This window comes from Silurus aristotelis, assembly GCF_946808225.1.
Source record: "Silurus aristotelis genome assembly, chromosome: 4".
NCBI lineage: Eukaryota > Metazoa > Chordata > Actinopteri > Siluriformes > Siluridae > Silurus > Silurus aristotelis.
Genome location: NC_139577.1, coordinates 23,600,713 through 23,619,989, shown reverse-complemented (window position 1 = coordinate 23,619,989; position 19,277 = coordinate 23,600,713). Strand labels below are relative to the sequence as shown.

Below are 19,277 nucleotides of genomic sequence, written 5' to 3'. Positions count from 1 at the left end.
ATACTCAGTAAAAACAGTTCCAAAGTCAATAGAAGGCAACATGGTAATCCAGTATCACCAGTGAAGTAAAGCAGGAGCTAAAACAGAAAATATCAAGCACAAACCAAGCATATAGCATGGCACAACCTGCAACTCGAAAAGAAAGAGGATTTTGCAACAAACAAGACTTAATTAGGGGTTCAAATACACAGAATCCTGAAACAACAATCAGGTGAATAAAATGCAATAAACACAAATCTGAAATTAGAACTATGTTAACAACAATGCAGCTAAAATGATTGAATTCATTCCCCAAATTAGCTCCATGTTCTAACATGATTATGAAGTAAGATAGGAATGTGGTCAGACTCTGTAATAATCTCCTCAACAATACATAAACTTTGCTATATTCAAATGCTGAAATTAAGCATGCAATGGCTCTAACAGTTTGCCTAAATTAAAGCAGGAATAAATTTGAAGGCCCTGAGTTTATGAACTTCAAGCAGACCCTAGGGAACAACAACTGCCCAGCGGAATGAAAACTGTCTAGGACATTAACCCAAAATTCACCAAATAGCACTTAAGCACACATTTCAAAATTTTCTCTAAACACAATATTTTTTCTTTTTGCATATTTATAAAATACTTTTCATATCTATAGAATACAATTGTTTTCAAAATGTCCACACAGACACACACACACACACAAACCTCTTTATGTAGCTACATAAATCTGCATGTGTTTTTTCTAAGGCGATGAACACATAACACACTCTCAGTCTTTTTCTCCCTGGGGAACATTGACATAGACAAACATGTCAATTTGCTGAACCAGCTGCAGATGTTGACATAAAGAATGTCAGTCAATATAGGTTTTCGCTGAACATGTAGAGGCAGCGATTGCTTTTTCAATAATTACCCGTACACATAAATAAGGCAGGGATACAAATGTACTTCCGATATGCCAATTCTTAGACATAGATTGAAGTGTGATTGGTATTCGGTTAAATTGGTTGCAACACCTTGTGAAAGTCGAAGACTAAAGCACAATCTACTGCAATTATTTTGCATATTCCTAATTTTCTCAGCAGGAGCTTGAAAGGTCACCAGGTAACTCAGCAAAGGAAAAATCTCACTTCTAATATCCAAGCTCTTTCATCTGCAGGATTTTCTCTTAATTGCCAGCTGCTTTTGTAGCCAAGGTCAAAAACTCTTGATAAAACTGCAGACAAAAATGAGATTGTACAGTACAGATGATAACGATGCTGCCACATCAATTTGAACAGAAAGACTACACACAAAAATGACAGCACAATCTTTTTGCTTCTAAACAATTCACGTACAATATAGTCAAAGTCAGAATGAGGTCTAAGGTCAACCCTACCTACATCCACAGCTGGAATGAACACCTGTTTGCCCCACACACTTGCAGACACACACACACGCACACACGCATGCATATACACACATATACAAAATCAATAGTAATGCTGCAATCCACCATCCTGGCAGTAAATACTGCATTACTTTATTACACTACAGCATCTTGATGTCATTGCAAAATATACACTGTATGGACAAAAGTGAAACACCTCATTATAAAATTTGTATGTGCTTTTTTAAACAATCCTATTCTGCTGTTCTAATATCATTAACTCTTCTGGGAAGATGTTCTGCTAGACTTTGGATTTGGACTGTAGTTAATGTCAACAGTCTGCTACACTGACACATGACTACAGTTTGCATCTGATCCCCATAACTGCACACCTCAACATCTTTTATCTGCAATAAATGGACATTCGGTGCAACGCAGATGAGGATGGGTTCCCTCTTAAATCTGCTTCCTCTCAAGGGTTCTTCCGTATGTTATTTCAGGGAGTTTTTTCTTGCCACAGTCACCACCGGCTCGCTCGTTAGGGAAAAACGTACACATCATTTTGTGATTTTGTGCACAGGTTCTTTGTAATGCTGGAACATGTCTGGGTTGCCTAGCTCAAAAGAATGGAAGATCTTATGCTAGCACCTGACAGATTGTAGAAGAACCACATACAGTTTGGATAAAAATAAAAGTACATACACCATATTTTATTTTAATTTCTTTACATCATCATCTGAGGCTTATCAGGACTTAAAATTAGGTAAATACAGGTAGTCGTCGACTTATGACCTATGCAACTTACGACCATTACGACCACAATCGCTAGTCGCGGCGTACGTTATTTTTTTACCAGCTTCCGGCATAATTTCACAGTACTGTACATATAGCCTACTCTACTTATGACCAAATCGTGTTACGACTGTCGTACGCCGAGGCTACACGACAGTGCGTACCAGCTTCCGGCATCATTTCACAGTACTGTACATATAGCCTACTCTACTTACGACCAAAGCGACCGGTCTGTTGGTCCCAATCGTGGTCGTAAGTCAACGACTACATGTACAGCCTTAGATAAACAACAATGCATGACATATTACACCGTCATAATTTATTTTTTACAAAAATCAAGCCATAATAAAGAAGCCATGTGTGAAAACCACAGAATGATAAAATTCAAACTTTCTTTTTTCTCAGGTGTTCCAATACTTTTGTCCATACAGTGCATATATAAATAATGTACAGTGTATAGTGAAAAGCACAGCCATGTTTCTAGTTCTGCACAATTTCTCCATGGATAATCAGAATGCAAGCAAAAAAAAATCCTTATGTAAGCCCAACAAAAAAAAAAAAAATCCTTGCAGCATATTAGCATAACATCAATAGCAGGTCAATGAGAAGGTTAAAAACAACATCCATGGTACAAAACATTGAAGAGACAAACACTTCGGTTGCTTTCAGTGCAGCTGAACCAGCTTGATTCTGAATGAATTTCAATCAATATCCAATTGTGCTATTTAATCTTCAAAGCAGAAAGTTGTTCATTGAACATTCACCGATATCAGGCTGAACATAATCACATAAACCTGCACAAAAGAGTTGAATACCGAATAATGAACAGAGACAGAGACTTAGTGAATGTATGCGTGTCTAACCTCAGCATGGGCGATCTGGGTGGGTGAGGAGGCAAGTCTCCGTCCTGAGGCTTGGGGGGTTTCTTGATCACCTGTTTGTAGATGTTCCGTGCTGTGAAGCCCAGCCATAGCATAGTGGACAGGGATGAGTAATGAAGTAATATTCCAACCTATGACACAACACACATAGTACCCAGTTACAAATAGATAAGTCATATGATTCCTTTCAGTATGCCGCTATTTATAAAAAAAAAACATCTCTCTGATTTCATCCTTGAAAAGCAAACATCTAAATATTTTATAGTCATGATAATCATAATATCTCACTCTCCCCTATGAATAAGACAGCATTTTTCATTCCACTCATGGTGTTATTAACAGGACAATTTAGTACAGAGTGGATGCATAGGTAAATGAGCACTTTTTTCCTTATTAACACAAATAGAGCTAATCGCTTTCGTTTATTCATGAACTGTGATGAGAAAGAGGAAAAAAAATAATAACTTAATTGACCAAAGCCATATTAAAACACAAATCACTAAATATCTTACCCATTCAACATCAACCTCAAAACTGTTTAAAATTAATTGCCCAGATTATTATCATTATCCACTCGAAATGATATGTGAGCATATAAGGCAGAATCCATTCTTAATTAAAAGGCTAAGAACCTTGTTTAAGCAACAATCCAGTAGCTACTATATAAGATTTAAAAGTCATTATGAAACATGCTTGTTATTAGGAAAGACCTTAATCACTGAAGCACATCTTTTAAAATGTATTTAACCTGCTGGTCAGGATTATAAAAAAATTACTTATAAGGCACTAAAAATACTATTTCTAAAAATGTGCTTTCCCAAATGTCTATTATTTAATACCTGTAACTCATGGGTAAGTGTGAGACCAATGTTAAGCCTACAATGCTTACTCTTTGATACTTTTGACACTGGTAATGACAGAATCCTAGCTGTGTTGTCAAGTTGCTTACATATGCTCTCCAATGTTCCAACTGATCTGTCTTACGAAGTACATATGCACACGACATGGCATAACATTATGACCACCAAGCAGGAATAACTTTATGACAAACCTGCCTAATATTGCATTGGTCCCCTTTTGCTAGCAAGCATTAACAGCATGTTGCTTCTTCAGCAATTTGAGCTACAGTAGCTCATCTGTTGGATTAGACCAGACAGGATAATGGGCCTCGGCCTGCCATGACCCTGTCGCCAGTTCACCACTGTTCCTTCCTTGGACCACTTTCTGCAGACCAGGAACAGCCCACAAGAGATGCAGTTTTGGAGATGCTCTGACCCAGTCGTCCAACCATCACAATTTCGCCCTTATCGAACTCCAATCTCCTTACACTTGCCCATTTTTCCTGCTTTTAACACATCAACTTTGAGGACAAGATTTTCACTTGCTGCCTAATATATTCCACCCACTAACCCACTATTCACTTCACCGGTCATAATGTCATAATGTTATACCTGATATATACTCAGTGTAGAGTATATATATATATATATATATATATATATATATATATATATATATATATATATATATATATATATATATATATATATGTATGCTTGATCAGTGTATGTGGGTTAACATACAAATGTTTGTTATCTTTATTATTACTTTGCAGTATCAAAGTGACACTATATGGCCAAATGTATGTGTACATGTGGTATCTATATGTTCTTCCCCAATCTGTAGCCCTAAAGTTGAAAGCATACCAATGTATATAATGTCAAAAAGTGGTGCCAAATATTGTAACTATATCTAGAACAGGATGTTCACAAAAGACCTACATGGACGTGATGGTTTGGCCATCTAGTGTATTACACAATCTCTAACTGATTTAAATCCAGCTTCCTTGACTTTTACTGACTTCATTTTATCCACTGTCTTCATTATGTGTCCCATTTTCAATGATCCTTACGTACTCATTTTTTTAATGTACACTAGAGCCCAAATAGTCTAATTACAAAAGGTTACATTTAATGTTATTGAGAACATCTATATAAAATTACCACACACTGTAAACTTTACTAACCCTTTTAATACCTGAATAAGAAACTGGCCCTATTGAGAGCTCCAGAGGAAGAAATCACAGAACTTCTATTAAAATTCAAACCCTTATTAACTGTTGTGATGTTGCTATGTGAAGGAAGAGAGTGAGTGTGTATGTATAAGAGAGAGAGAGAGAGAGAGAGAGAGAGAGAGAGAGAGAGAGAGAGAGAGAGAGAGAGAGAGAGAGAAAGAGAGAGAGAGAGAGAGATTGATTGATTTGTGGCAAGCATCTTAGGCCTCCACAGAAATAGCGCTAAACATGCCTGCGGGGCAGAACTGGAACTCTGCCCTTACACATTCAAATACAAAGCAGATCAATAAAACTCTGGCAGCATCTCAATCAGGCCAGCTGCAATTCTATAAAATATGCAGCGAGGTGTAGATTTAAAGTTCAGCCCCATGATTCATGACTATTATTGTGCATGAGTTCAAATGTTTGGCAAAGCATATGTAGGTCATAAACCTCAAACAGTAACAGAAAACATTCTGCGGGTCCCTCACATTCAAAAGGGATTTTAAGCAGAGGTTGTCCATAAGATGCTGGTTTTAAGACGTTCTCATGCTGTGAGTACAGCAGAGTTGCCATGTGTGGCCAAAGTTCATCTGTAATCTTGTCTTTGTGTGTAAAGACATAGAGTCAGGAAGACAGCAAGAAAGTTGAAGTATTGCCCATTAATACACTAAACCAGGGGTTTTACAAACTTTTCATCATATTCAACCGATGCCCTTGATGCATATTTATTTTGTATAAATAATACATAGCTCAGATATTACACCAATGAAGTAAAATATGTACAATAATATGCTGGCTTAATATTGAGATTGTAAATTTTCCAATGACTCCCACATTACATCCAGGACCTATTTGTTTTTGCAGTTACTGATATTTGAATGAAACCCATTCAATCAAGGGATGGGAAAACTGGCAAATACATACAGTTATATAAACTCAGTAATGAATATAACAACTTTGATATTGGTTAGCTGAAAGTTCCACTACTGTAATTAATAAATGCAAAAAATCAGATCCCCTGGACATTTTTTATAAGGATCTGGGATTTCATTATTCTAACCACTGCAAGAAATCCAGGCAATGTGAACTAATATTGCTATAAATGGGCAACTACTGGTATAAATGGGCTAGTAGAGATAATAAACCTTAACATCTTCTGTATTACATGGTATAAACCCACCTCTCTTTTCTTTTTTTTTGTCCCTCATTCTTTTACATAAAATAAAGCCCAAATGGGCTTAATGCTATAGGTTACAGTTAATGTTAATGTAAAGAGCAATTAAAATATTTCCCGCTGCTCAACAAGCACAACTTTTTTAACACATAAATAAGACAGTAAAACAGCTGGGTTTCTACATAAGATCTGCTGTTAATGAAGGCTTTGTGGAACCAAGATCAAACAGCACCTTCTGTAGTAGTGAGAACAATAAACAAAATTAATAGTATGGAGAAGTAAGTGTGGGAATGATCTCTTTCCAGCCCTGACTGTATATTTATGCAGCCATACTGTACATAATTGACCATCATGTCAGGTTATTAGACAGTGTGAACGTTTTTTATTCTTCATTTTGGGTTAATGTTTTTCAGCCCACTTTGCTGACAGATCTTCAACACGTCATCAGCAGTGAATAAGGAGGCGAACGTGAAATACAGTCAATCATGGGTGACAACAAATCAAGTTCCAAAAATGCCTTTAAAATTGGATCTCCAAGTACACTATGAACACTCAATTTTTTGATTCAAGTACAAATTGCACAGATAAATGAACAGTATTATCATTTGTCACTGCTAAATTGTCACTGTACACTAAACTTATAAAAGCTAAAAATAATAATAAAGCACCTACTATCCTGCTCAATTACACCATACCAACCAATTTTTGCCAATGTAGAACATGTATTTTATTGAATATACAAAAAATATTTCTCTCCAGCAGTCAGAAAAGTCTGTCTGACATCCCAGTATGTGAATAAAATGTTCATTGTATAACACAGCTTTAATGAATTAATACTTATTAATTTAGGTTAATCAATAATTTGTTAATATATAATCAATATCCAGGGATGCCTTGTATTAATCAATATAAGCTTGGTTTATGGAATCCATGTCATAACATTTACTAATCTTAGCTCAAGCACCACTAGCGCTCATAAGAGAATGACACAAGAGGCTAAAACTCACTTTATGTAGTCTATCAGTCAAAGTCTTTTAGCTCATTCCTGTGACAAGTTGTGAGAGAAAGAAAAGCCAAGTTGACACCAACATAACACCACACTGCTTGATATGTTTAGCGTTGTTAAAAACGGGTTTTCAAGGACTCATCGACACTGAAGCATTACATTTAGAGAAAAGATTTCAAGAGTTTAAAACTGCTTTTAAAATCCCAACAATCAATTTTCACAAAGCCAATTGAGAGAGCTAAAGTTACTGCGAGTCTTTGTGCTCTGTTAGCGATCGACTGGATAAGTACAAGAAGTTTTTCACTAATGGTGATTTAAAAAAACAAAACAAAAAAAAAAACCAGTGATGATTCACTGCTATTATTCATAGATTTAAAAAAACAAAGAAGCTATATAAATGGCAAATGACAGTGTGCTACTGTAACAGTGCATGCCATATTAACACATTCACGCTATTAACATGTTTCTGTTTTCACTGCTGCTTCATGGTTTTTGACAGCTATGACACCGTGATAAATTGTTATTAAAGTAATATGGCACTACATTCTGGGGCTTTTTTGTGTCTTTTGGGAACATATTGTGTGGTACATCCTATATAAATGTAGACTTCTGAAGTGATCTTGCACTCAGGAAATGCTGTAGACCTCTGGTGTAGAAGAATAGAGATGTTTTCAACATGTAATATCACTGTTTTTTATATTTCGTTGAAGTACCCTTCATGTCAATCAAGTAGTATAAAGTGTTGTAAAGCCGTAGATGGCTTTAAAACCTGTGTAAGATCCGACATAAGCAGTAGACACTAAATTTGTGTGGCTAAGCCTGTGGTCATACTAGACTTTCTTCAGAGACTTCCTGCGAATATGGGTGGCAACTGGATATGACATTGTTAAAAGATATTATCTCCTCATGCTAGCAGAGACAATGCAAACCAGGCAGATTTATAAACTGTTGAATTCATATATTTTTAAAGCTGGGTTGTATAAAATGAGATGCTGTAACACTGCTATAATCAGTGCTTTTCTTCAGCTTGTATTTTCCGAACAGGTCAAGCAACGCTGCTTCACTAGTGATTTCAACAAATAGCCTTCAGACTTCTATGGCTTCAGTTTTCCCTTCTGCGACACAGTACGCATTATTTCTCATGCTCTACTACTTCAGCACCATTCAGTGAGCCTGAAAGAAAAGGTGTATGAGTCACCTTATTCAGAACATTGTAGCCTCTATTCCAGCTGTTTTTGAGTTTACCAGCGACCATCTAGACATTGGTTCACTTGATTACCTTTGCAGGAGTCTTACAACAGAAAAGATTTTTGGGAATGGCCCATGCCTCCGACTTAATACAACATCACATTAGTCTTTAAAACCCTGTAATCTCTGGGGTCTGGAAGGCAGGGGTATTACTGTCATGTATAATATAGGCCACTGTTTACAAATACGGAATCAGCTATTCTCAAAAAATGTGTGCTATTAATACAAGCTAATACAGTCAATATATATTTTGCTCAGTACATGTCTGCATAGATCAGTGGAACCTTGGCGGTAAGATTTATGCACACAAAACAATCTTTATAAAGCTCCAGGGGGGATGGGGATAAATAACACCAACTAATAGCAAAGATCTATTAAGGACGAGGTCATCAAGGATGTAGCTGTTGTTTGTAACATTGGCAAGACGCACGGTTGATAAGACCTCTATACTGTACACTGAGAAGTCAGTGCACATCAGTATGCACAAAAATAACATTTCAGTAGGCAGAGTTGCTTTGAGGAAGAAAGAGAGTGAGAGCAAGTGAGGAAAAGAGAGAGTGAGTGAGAAAGAGAGCATGAAAGGGTTTAAAGAGTGTGTGATTATGAAAAGGCCGAGGACTCACCGCTTGGCAGAAAATTGGGTATTTGATGCGGTTGATGCCTCCGGCAAACACAGCGAACGTCAGAGCTGTGTGGAAACAGAAGTTCAGGAGCATGTGCCATCCTTTCCGGCTGATCCGGATTGTACTGTTACAGAAAAGAACATATAACACAGTCATGTGTGGGCTGCGGTTTACACTTTAAAGCTTTAATCAAGGACTTATCTTGGTGGAAAAAGCCCAATCGAATGGAGTGCTGTGTTTGGGCTGGAAATCATCCTTTAAGACCCTGCTGCACTTAGTTTAAAAACTTTCTCCTCTTTATCTTGTAAGCACTGCAGTATATATTTAGTATATTTATTTAACTTTAAATCTATTTTAGTAAAGCAGTATATTTATATATATATATATATATATATATATATATATATATATATATATATATATATATATATATATATATATATATATATATATATATATAGTGGGTGGGATATATTAGGCAGCAAGTGAACATTTTGTCTATAAAGCTTGTGTGCTTGAATGTGTAAGGATTTGAGCAACTGAGGCTTTTGTGGGATGTTCCCAGTCTGCAGTGGTCAGTATCTATCAAAAGTGGTCCAAGGAAGAATGAGGAGGGAAGATTGGCGCGTGTATTCCTATCCAACAGGTGAACTACTGTCAAATAGCTAAAGAAATCAATGCTGTTAATGTTCGATAGGTCAAGACTGTTTTGTCAGCAATTGGGGGATTAACACAATATTAAGTGGTCGTATATACTGTATATATATATATATATATATATATATATATATATATATATATATATATATACGTATACTAAGGGTAATTCACGGAAAATCTGATCTGGCTCGAAAGTTCGGAGTAACATTTTTTTGTATATTTTGTATATTATATATATATATATATATATATATATATATATATATATATATATATATATATATATATATATATATATATATATATATATATATAAAACAACTCAAATAACCATTCTTTAAAGTTGACTTGAACAGAAAAGCATCTTTTTAAGTTACTTGTTTCTACTCTGACATCAGATTCCTGTTCTTGACTGACAGTAGTCAAATCCATTGCGGTTTTCTGCTGTTGCTCTTATGCCTAAGGTTTTGGTATGCTGTGCGGTCTAAGATGCTTTCTTCCTGACCACAGTTGTATAAAGTGAGGTTATTTAAATTTGTTATAGACATCCTGGCCATTCTTCACTGACGTTTCACACAGAGAATGTCTCTAGGTGACGTATGTAACCCTAGTTCCCTGAGGGAACAAGACGAGTTCCTGAAAGGGAACTGCAAGCTCTTTTGAATTAACCATTCTGTAGAAATTGTTGTGGATAAAAATCCGCAAAGATCAGCAGTTTCTGAAATACTCAAAGGTTGCTGAGATTTTAAAAGTTTATATAAACCGAAGCTCTTCATCTGTGCCTGTTTTGTGATGCTGCGAGACAAGCTAAATATTTCATTGAATGAAAGCATGTGCCATTGCTGTGCAATATTTTAAATGGCACGCAAGGAAGTTACTAATTTAAAGTACTGTTAATACTTAAAGAAGTTTGAATAGATTCTATGCTTCTGTAAAGGACAAAAAAATCTCCCAGTATTCTGCACTATTGACACTACATTGTCTGTCTTTATCTATAAATCTGCAACTCTGAGGCAGAAGAGAGCTGTTGTGACTGAAACAGTTTCAGTGGGTCATTCTGAATCAACTGGCAATCATACTAGAAGTGTACGTGTACAGTATGTTTGTGTATATGTGATATGGGGTGTGTGAGATTGGGTACGGTAACAAAAACTTACGGAAGTTAGGATGGCAGGTTTAAGTACATTTATTACCATCATTTAAATAGAGGCAGAAAATTGCTCTAATGAAAGGAAAAAAGGTGACATCAGGGTGGAGAATAATATTATCTAAACTGAGTTAAAGAAAGGCTGAGTGTGAAGCAAAAGAGTGCGGATCAGTATCTCCACTTCAGAAGTCTGTGGGCGTTGATGAGTGTGTAGACACAGGGACACAGCTCCCATCTCAATGACTAAGGCAGTCTGTTAGACAAGCCTGACTCATAGCAAACGGCCCAGCACCAGTTTAAAGAAAACAACTTAAGGGAAAGGAGAAGGAGAAAGATGAAAGCTGAGGCAAGAGGTGTACTGCGCTGGCAGAGCAACAAATCAAGACAGTTCACTTCAGTTTAAATGTGTTTTTCCTACTGATAAAAAAAGCCCTGCTGGACAGGCTGAAGTGTGAATGAAGCTTACAAATTTGATACATATGGAAACACACACACACACACACACACACACACACACACACACACACACACACACATATATATATATATATATATATATATATATATATATATATATATATATATATATATATATATATATATATATATATATATATATAACGCAAACAGAAAAAACATGCCTATATACACAAATACACATCCCAAACACAAAAGCTTTGAGATTTATTAAGTAACATGCTAACAGGCACACAATCCAGTACATGCAATGACAAAGTGCAAAACATGCTGTGGCCACACAATGTGCTCACAATTAAATAATGGTTGATTTTTTAACCCCAACACTCAAAAAATGCAAACAGTGCTTGGAATCTCTCACTAAATGCACTCCGCATGACAAGCAAACTGAGGTTTTACAACTCAGAGCTATGAAATGCTCAGAAATAAAGAAGAAATGCAAGTTCAAGTAAAAAATATAACTTGTAAATAATGTAAGTGCATTTACTATTATTTCCTAATGATAAAAATGAAAAGATGGCTATTTAAAGAGTTAGAAAGCTACTTTGTAAAAATATGTTTATAAAACTGTATTATTTTTTTTTTTTTTTACTGTGGCTCGTGTCATATTCAGAAATGTAGCAAATAAAATCTTGTTTTATTTGTTGTGTTGTGGATTACCTGAATAGCTTTTAAAACTTAAAATAGTCTCACAATATTACACATGATGACAAATTAAAACCATCTATGAATGAAAAACATAAAGTAGAAATCTGGGATGCCGCAGTCCTTCTTTTTACTAATTTCTATGCCTGAAAGACAAAGCTTTGTTGATGCCTGAAAGACAAAGCTTTGTTGTCCATGCTGTTGGTTAAAAGCATGAGATATTGTGATAACGAGAACTATTTTGCCTGTCTCCCAAAACCAGGTGGAAAAATGTCGGTCATTACCAGAAGCTTACCAAATTAAACAGGATATGTAATTAGACACAGATATTTAAATTTTTCCCATCCTTTTCACCCATTATTTAGTGACCTGCATTAAATAAGTCATAAGTAAGGTTCATGCCTGACTTGATTTATTTCTCTTATTACATTTTTATAATTTATATTAGCTTTGCTTTTTACCTGTACAGAAAGAGTATGTAGAGTATGTATCTAAATCTATTTTTATTATTATTTAATATTCTATTTTTATGTCAGAAAACGGACAAAAATTCTCTCACTACACGTAATACTGTGGTTTCAAAGTAAAAATTATATATATATATATATATATATATATATATATATATATATATATATATATATATATATATATATATATACAGTGAGGAAAATAAGTATTTGAACACCCTGCTATTTTGCAAGTTCTCCCACTTAGAAATCATGGAGGGGTCTGAAATTGTCATCGTAGGTGCATGTCCACTGTGAGAGACATAATCTAAAAAAGAAAATCCAGAAATCACAATGTATGATTTTTAAACTATTTATTTGTATGATACAGCTGCAAATAAGTATTTGAACACCTGTCTATCAGCTAGAATTCTGACCCTCAAAGACCTGTTAGTCTGCCTTTAAAATGTCCACCTCCACTACATTTATTATCCTAAATTAGATGCACCTGTTTGAGGTCGTTAGCTGCATAAAGACACCTGTCCACCCCATACAATCAGTAAGAATCCAACTACTAACATGGCCAAGACCAAAGAGCTGTCCAAAGACACTAGAGACAAAATTGTACACCTCCACAAGGCTGGAAAGGGCTACGGGGAAATTGCCAAGCAGCTTGGTGAAATAAGGTCCACTGTTGGAGCAATCATTAGAAAATGGAAGAAGCTAAACATGACTGTCAATCTCCCTCGGACTGGGGCTCCATGCAAGATCTCAAATCGTGGGGTCTTAATCATCCTAAGGAAGGTGAGAAATCAGCCCAGAACTACACGGAAGGAGCTGGTCAATGACCTGAAAAGAGCTGGGACCACCGTTTCCAAGGTTACTGTTGGTAATACACTAAGACGTCATGGTTTGAAATCATGCATGGCACGGAAGGTTCCCCTGCTTAAACCAGCACATGTCCAGGCACGTCTTAAGTTTGCCAATGACCATTTGGATGATCCAGAGGAGTCATGGGAGAAAGTCATGTGGTCAGATGAGACCAAAATAGAACTTTTGGGTCATAATTCCACTAAACGTGTTTGGAGGAAAAAAGATTGATGAGTACCATCCCAAGAACACCATCACTACTGTGAAGCATGGGGGTGGTAGCATCATGCTTTGGGGGTGTTTTTCAGCACATGGGACAGGGCGACTGCACTGTATTAAGGAGAGGATGACCGGGGCCATGTATTGCGAGATTTTGGGGAACAACCTCCTTCCCTCAGTTAGAGCATTGAAGATGGGTCGAGGCTGGGTCTTTCAACATGACAATGACCCGAAGCACACAGCCAGGATAACCAAGGAGTGGCTCTGTAAGAAGCATATCAAGGTTCTGCCGTGGCCTAGCCAGTCTCCAGACCTAAACCCAATAGAGAATCTTTGGAGGGAGCTCAAACTCCGTGTTTCTCAGCAACAGGCCAGAAACCTGATTGATCTAGAGAAGATCTGTGTGGAGGAGTGGGCCAAAATCCCTCCTGCAGTGTGTGCAAACCTGGTGAAAAACTACAGGAAACGTTTGACCTCTGTAATTGCAAACAAAGGCTACTGTACCAAATTTTAACATTGACTTTCTCAGGTGTTTAAATACTTATTTGCAGCTGTATCATACAAATAAATAGTGAAAAAATCATACATTGTGATTTCTGGATTTTTTTTTTTAGATTATGTCTCTCACAGTGGACATGCACCTATGATGACAATTTCAGACCCCTGCATGATTTTTAAGTGGGAGAACTTGCAAAATAGCAGGGTGTTCAAATACTTATTTTCCTCACTGTATATATATATATATATATATATATATATATATATATATATATATATATATATATATATATATATATATATATATATATATATATATATATATATATATATATATGCATTAGGAAGAGAATCAAACACTGCCACAGCAAACATGATGTGCAAAATAAAAAAAATACAAATAATAAAATCAGGTTCATGGACTCACATGTGCATGATCCACAAATTTGCCATAAGTTCTGTCGGGTATTTCTATGAATAAATTATTTACGTGAAATCATTTCTCTGAGCCGCTGATGCAATTTCAGAATGGGAGTTTATTTGATTGATATGTTCCTGACCCTACTCCATTTAAGAATTACACATTTCTTTGCCAATGAATGAATGAAAATACTGAGTATAAATAACGACTGCTTAATTTCTCTGTAGGCGTATCATGATAAATAAATGTCAAGTATGTTCAAAAGTTACACTTAAAATCCCATATGTTTAGCCAAAATTGGCGTAACTAATGTTGTCTGGAACTGAACCGTCTGACGCTGGGAAGAAAAGACAACCATGTGCATCTCTAGAGCGCCCCAATGACTTGGAAAATTAGACTCTAATGAGAGTGCCTGGAACGGACCTACCTGTGGTGAACTATGTAAGTGATGATAGAAGCAAAAAGGCAGAGCAGCATGACAGCGGTGCAGGCATACACGACCGGGTGCAGGAAGTCCCCCGGGTATGGAGGGAACGACAGCACCTTCTTCAGATCCTGCGAAAGAAAGAAGAAAGAAACATTTAATACTATTATTGAACTGTTTTGGCAGTGACATCATCAAGGACAGCTGGGAATCAAGCAGCAGGCACAGAAAAGCTGAGTAACCATGACAGCAAAGCAAATCAGTGCCAATAAGAACAGAACGTATGAGCAATGGCACTCCTGTTTATCTGAAAACAGCAATAAAAACACCTGCAGCACCACAGAAAGAACACGTGCCCGATTACTTATCTGCATATTACCAGTTTAGGAACACAGAGAGATTGCTGCAGAGAGGTAACAGAAAGGTTTTGAGTATTAACATGACTCATTTGCCGTCTCCTTCACTGTAATAGCTTGTATTATTATACAAATATATATTACAAATGAATTCCTAAAATTGTATTTTATAACCTTCTATCTGTCAAAATGTGTGGCATCCTGAATGGGACTAAGGTTCATAACAGCCATATACATACAATCACACACTTATTTACACCTAGTGCCAATTTAGAATAGCCAATTAAACTAGTAGCATGTTTTTGGGAGACAGGAGGTTAGAGGAAACGAGCAAAACTATACACAAACAGAAACATGAGCTCAGGTAGGCATAGGTTTACCACAGCAGTGGTTAGAGAAGATTAGAAAATGACAGAGAAATTAATTTTTATTCTTCAACTCCAGTTGACTACCTGTACCCACTGTAGTCTTAAACCTCGTTCTTGTCTTTTAGGAGCAAAACCCAGTGTGCGCTTCTTCTATTGTAGACCATCCACCTAATAGTGTTTTCTGGTATGCTTTTCCACTTACCACAGTTGTAAAGAGTGCTCATTTGAATTACCAACCAGCTCAAACCAGTCTGGGCATTCTCCTCTGAATTTTGACATAGCTGACAAATCAGACTTGCTGACATTTGGTGAACTGGCTTCTAGACAGAGCAGCTCACAGAATAAAGGAGACTTTTTAAAAATAGCCAAGCCACAGTCGGGCCAAGCTGAATGCTCACTGCAACACTGTCACAAAACCTGTATGATTTTCCACGCATATCCAAGATGAACAGAGTGCATATTTAAGACATTCACAGCTCAGAAAAACAAGAGTTTAATACAATTTGACCGATTCAGTGCATAATAACCAAACACACTGTGACCATGGGTTATTGTATTCACATTTACCACACAAACACCTGCAAGCTCAGGCAAGGATTACACTCTGTGCTCCTTGTTTCTTGTTCCTGTTCCAATAACAGTGTCACATACAAACAGCTGCCCATTTCCAGCTGAGGCACGGTGGACTATGGGGGCTCAAGAACACTACATCTTGGGGTCAAGGGCATCAGAATTCATTCTACGATAAAGAATAAAGCAGAAAACAATAAGTATTGCTGTCATCTTTTGCTTCACAGGAAACTGAGGAAATTCAGCCTTTTTTTTTATTCCACAATTTTAGATGGTGTTCTTGTAGCATACCATATTGACACCATATTACTCATCAGCACAAATATAGGGCTTAGAAAGTAGAAAAATAATATGCAAGTTCTCTCAAAAAAGCTTTTGTTAGAGAAGTAAGGAATAAAACACAGGCTGTTAAGGTAAAAATAATAAATAAATAAATAAAAAATAAATGTGTGAAAAGTCCATATATTTGTTTGCTCAAATGTTTATAGTATGCGTGAGCAGCACAGTTTTCCCTTTTTATCTCTCTTGCTGTTATTAAGACAAATTAAATTAAAGCAAAACGACTCTCATATCTGAAGTCAGTGATTATAGTTTTTTATTTGTTAAAGAACATATTTTTGTGATAGTGTGTTATAGACTTATAGACAATATACACCAATGACCAATCATGTTTATAAATTGAAAGTGTTTTGCTTTTTACAAATATGCTGCATTTTTTTTAATTAGGACTTCTTAAAGGGGCATTTTTCTCTAAAGACAGTTGTAAAGCCGAATGAATTTCTCTCTCTATGTGCGCCTACCGGGAAAATACTGAACAAGTCTTCTTTTAAATGCTAATAAACCTATTATAGTAATAAATGGCCTTCATTTACCATGTCAGATCCATAGACTAGTGTGAAATACAGTATTATGTTTCTTTTGTAATATAATTGGCAGCCCCTGAGAAATCCCAATACATTCTGGGAAATAGAATGCAGCAATAATGTTGTATGATTATTTATTAGATGTCTAAGTAGACCTTGAGCCTTGAAGTGTCACATTTCATTAGAGAAGCCTTTAAATTTAAATAAATCTATAGAGGGTTTTTGTTATTTGTGTCATAGTGCCTCGATTTGTTTCTTTTAAAGTTGTACTACAGTATATGGCAAAACAATCTGTGTACATCGGGTCAACACAACTTTATGTGTTTGCAGATCTTGATATTTGTATTAATTAGATCACATGGAAACCTGGGCTTTTAGGGGAAAAAAAACTTCAGAAGTTCTTTAAGGATATAACAAAGGGTTTTTGACTTCTAAAATGAGTTTTATCTCTTTGGAATCCTTTCTGATACAGAAACACCATTTTAATACGAAAAAACATTTCTCTTCTCTCTTAAAAACAAAAATAAACAGCTCAGGTTTTTCAGAAAGTGAATGTATCTTTTTACAAGATCTTTGTTAGAATAAAGCTTTTTATACAGGTTTCAGCATGATTTTGCCATCATGGATAAACTATTTGCTCATTGATAAAAAAAGAAAAAAGAAAAAAAAAATCTTTTGGCTGTCTAATGAAGTAAAATGTGACTTGCTCAGCAATAGCCAATTTAGTGTCACTGTGACAGAAGACAGTCAATGGCAACCTTCTGGTAATAACAACATTTTTCTCGACGTGCAAAGATGCTTGTCTGGAAACCACCAATAGCAGAACAGTATATAATAGAAAGTAGTAGCTTCATTTATTAATTTTAGTAATCACATGTCTATCACAGTTATTGTATAATGTGGCACAGAGAAAGTGTTACTGCAGAATTGGTTAGAATTCAGCCAAGATATAATTTGGATCATCCTGTGTAATGTGACAAGTAATAATCCTAAACGTATTGTAATCTCAGTGTAAAACAGGTTTGAGATGAGCACAGCTCAGATAAGTGCAGATATCTGTTATTCTTTTTAATCATCCTTTTGTATCTCTTTAGTGATGCCTAAGTGATCCAGTTGATTGGAACTAATTATTACTTGGTATCATGGTATAATTCAGGCTTCATTACACTGCTCACCGTTAACCTCCACTTCATTCCACCTGAGCTCTCAATAAGTCGTTAAACTACTTATCTACACTACATTAGCCTAGCCATGTGGCTAAAGCCTTTTACAACTCTAGCTCGCAACCAAGCAGCTAGAATCTCCCTGCATTAGATTTGCTGCAACTCTAAATCCTTTAAACCTGGGCTCACTGGCTCGGCAACAACTACTAGACCCAGTCAGTACATTAACAATGCAGTGCTGCAAAAGTATTAGCCTAGCTGCTTCACTAATCCCACCAATCCATGCTAATACAAGCAGGTCACATACTGAAATCAAGTCTGCTGCTTCTGCTATTGAGGTTCTACAGGCTTATTCTTCACACTGTTTGATCCAGCCCTCACTAAGCCTCTGTAGCCTTAGCTGACTTAAAGCACAGAACACAAAACCTGAAGGGAGTTGACCAGAAAAAAATTAAAGTGAGGGTTAGAAATAAAGTGTGTGTGTGAGGGAGAGAGACAAGGAGGGAGAGAGAGAGAGAGAGAGAGAGAGAGAGAGAGAGAGAGAGAGAGAGAGAGAGAGAGAGAGAGAGAGAGAGAGAGAGAGAGAGAGAGAGAGAGAGAGAGAGAGAGAGAGAGACAAGGGCAGATAAAATTATAGAATAGTGGGAGTAAATATTTATCCCCACAAACGAGGCAGGGGATTTCATCAGAACTGTGACACGCACACACAAATGATACAGAGAAATGGATTCACACACACACACACACACACACACACACACACACACACACACACACACACACACAGGTGGCACTAGCTAGCCAGGAGATTTTTGGCTGGTAGCCCAAGCACTCACAAGCTTTATCATCCTTATTGAGCAGTGACTTATCTAGCACTAAAGTTCAAAATCAAACCTAAAAAAAAAAAAAAAAAATATGACAACTGCATGCATATCTATTTATTTTATTTTATTACAGTCACATTTACACAACAGCTACTTACTCTTACTCTTTTTTTTACATGTCTATCCTAT

General features: G+C 36.3%; 1 protein-coding gene across 3 annotated transcripts in view; it reads right to left on the bottom strand.

Moving 5' to 3' along the window:
- Window positions 1-19,277, bottom strand: part of adgra1b (adhesion G protein-coupled receptor A1b) — a 201,138-nt gene that overhangs the window by 11,071 nt on the left and 170,790 nt on the right. For all 3 annotated transcript variants that reach the window (XM_083538295.1, XM_083538296.1, XM_083538297.1), the window contains 3 exons: window positions 14,948-15,075; window positions 9,135-9,258; window positions 3,010-3,158 (listed from right to left, as the gene is read on the bottom strand). In XM_083538295.1, coding sequence (XP_083394421.1) covers window positions 3,010-3,158; window positions 9,135-9,258; window positions 14,948-15,075 — 401 coding nt within the window. The remainder of the gene's footprint in view (window positions 1-3,009; window positions 3,159-9,134; window positions 9,259-14,947; window positions 15,076-19,277) is intronic.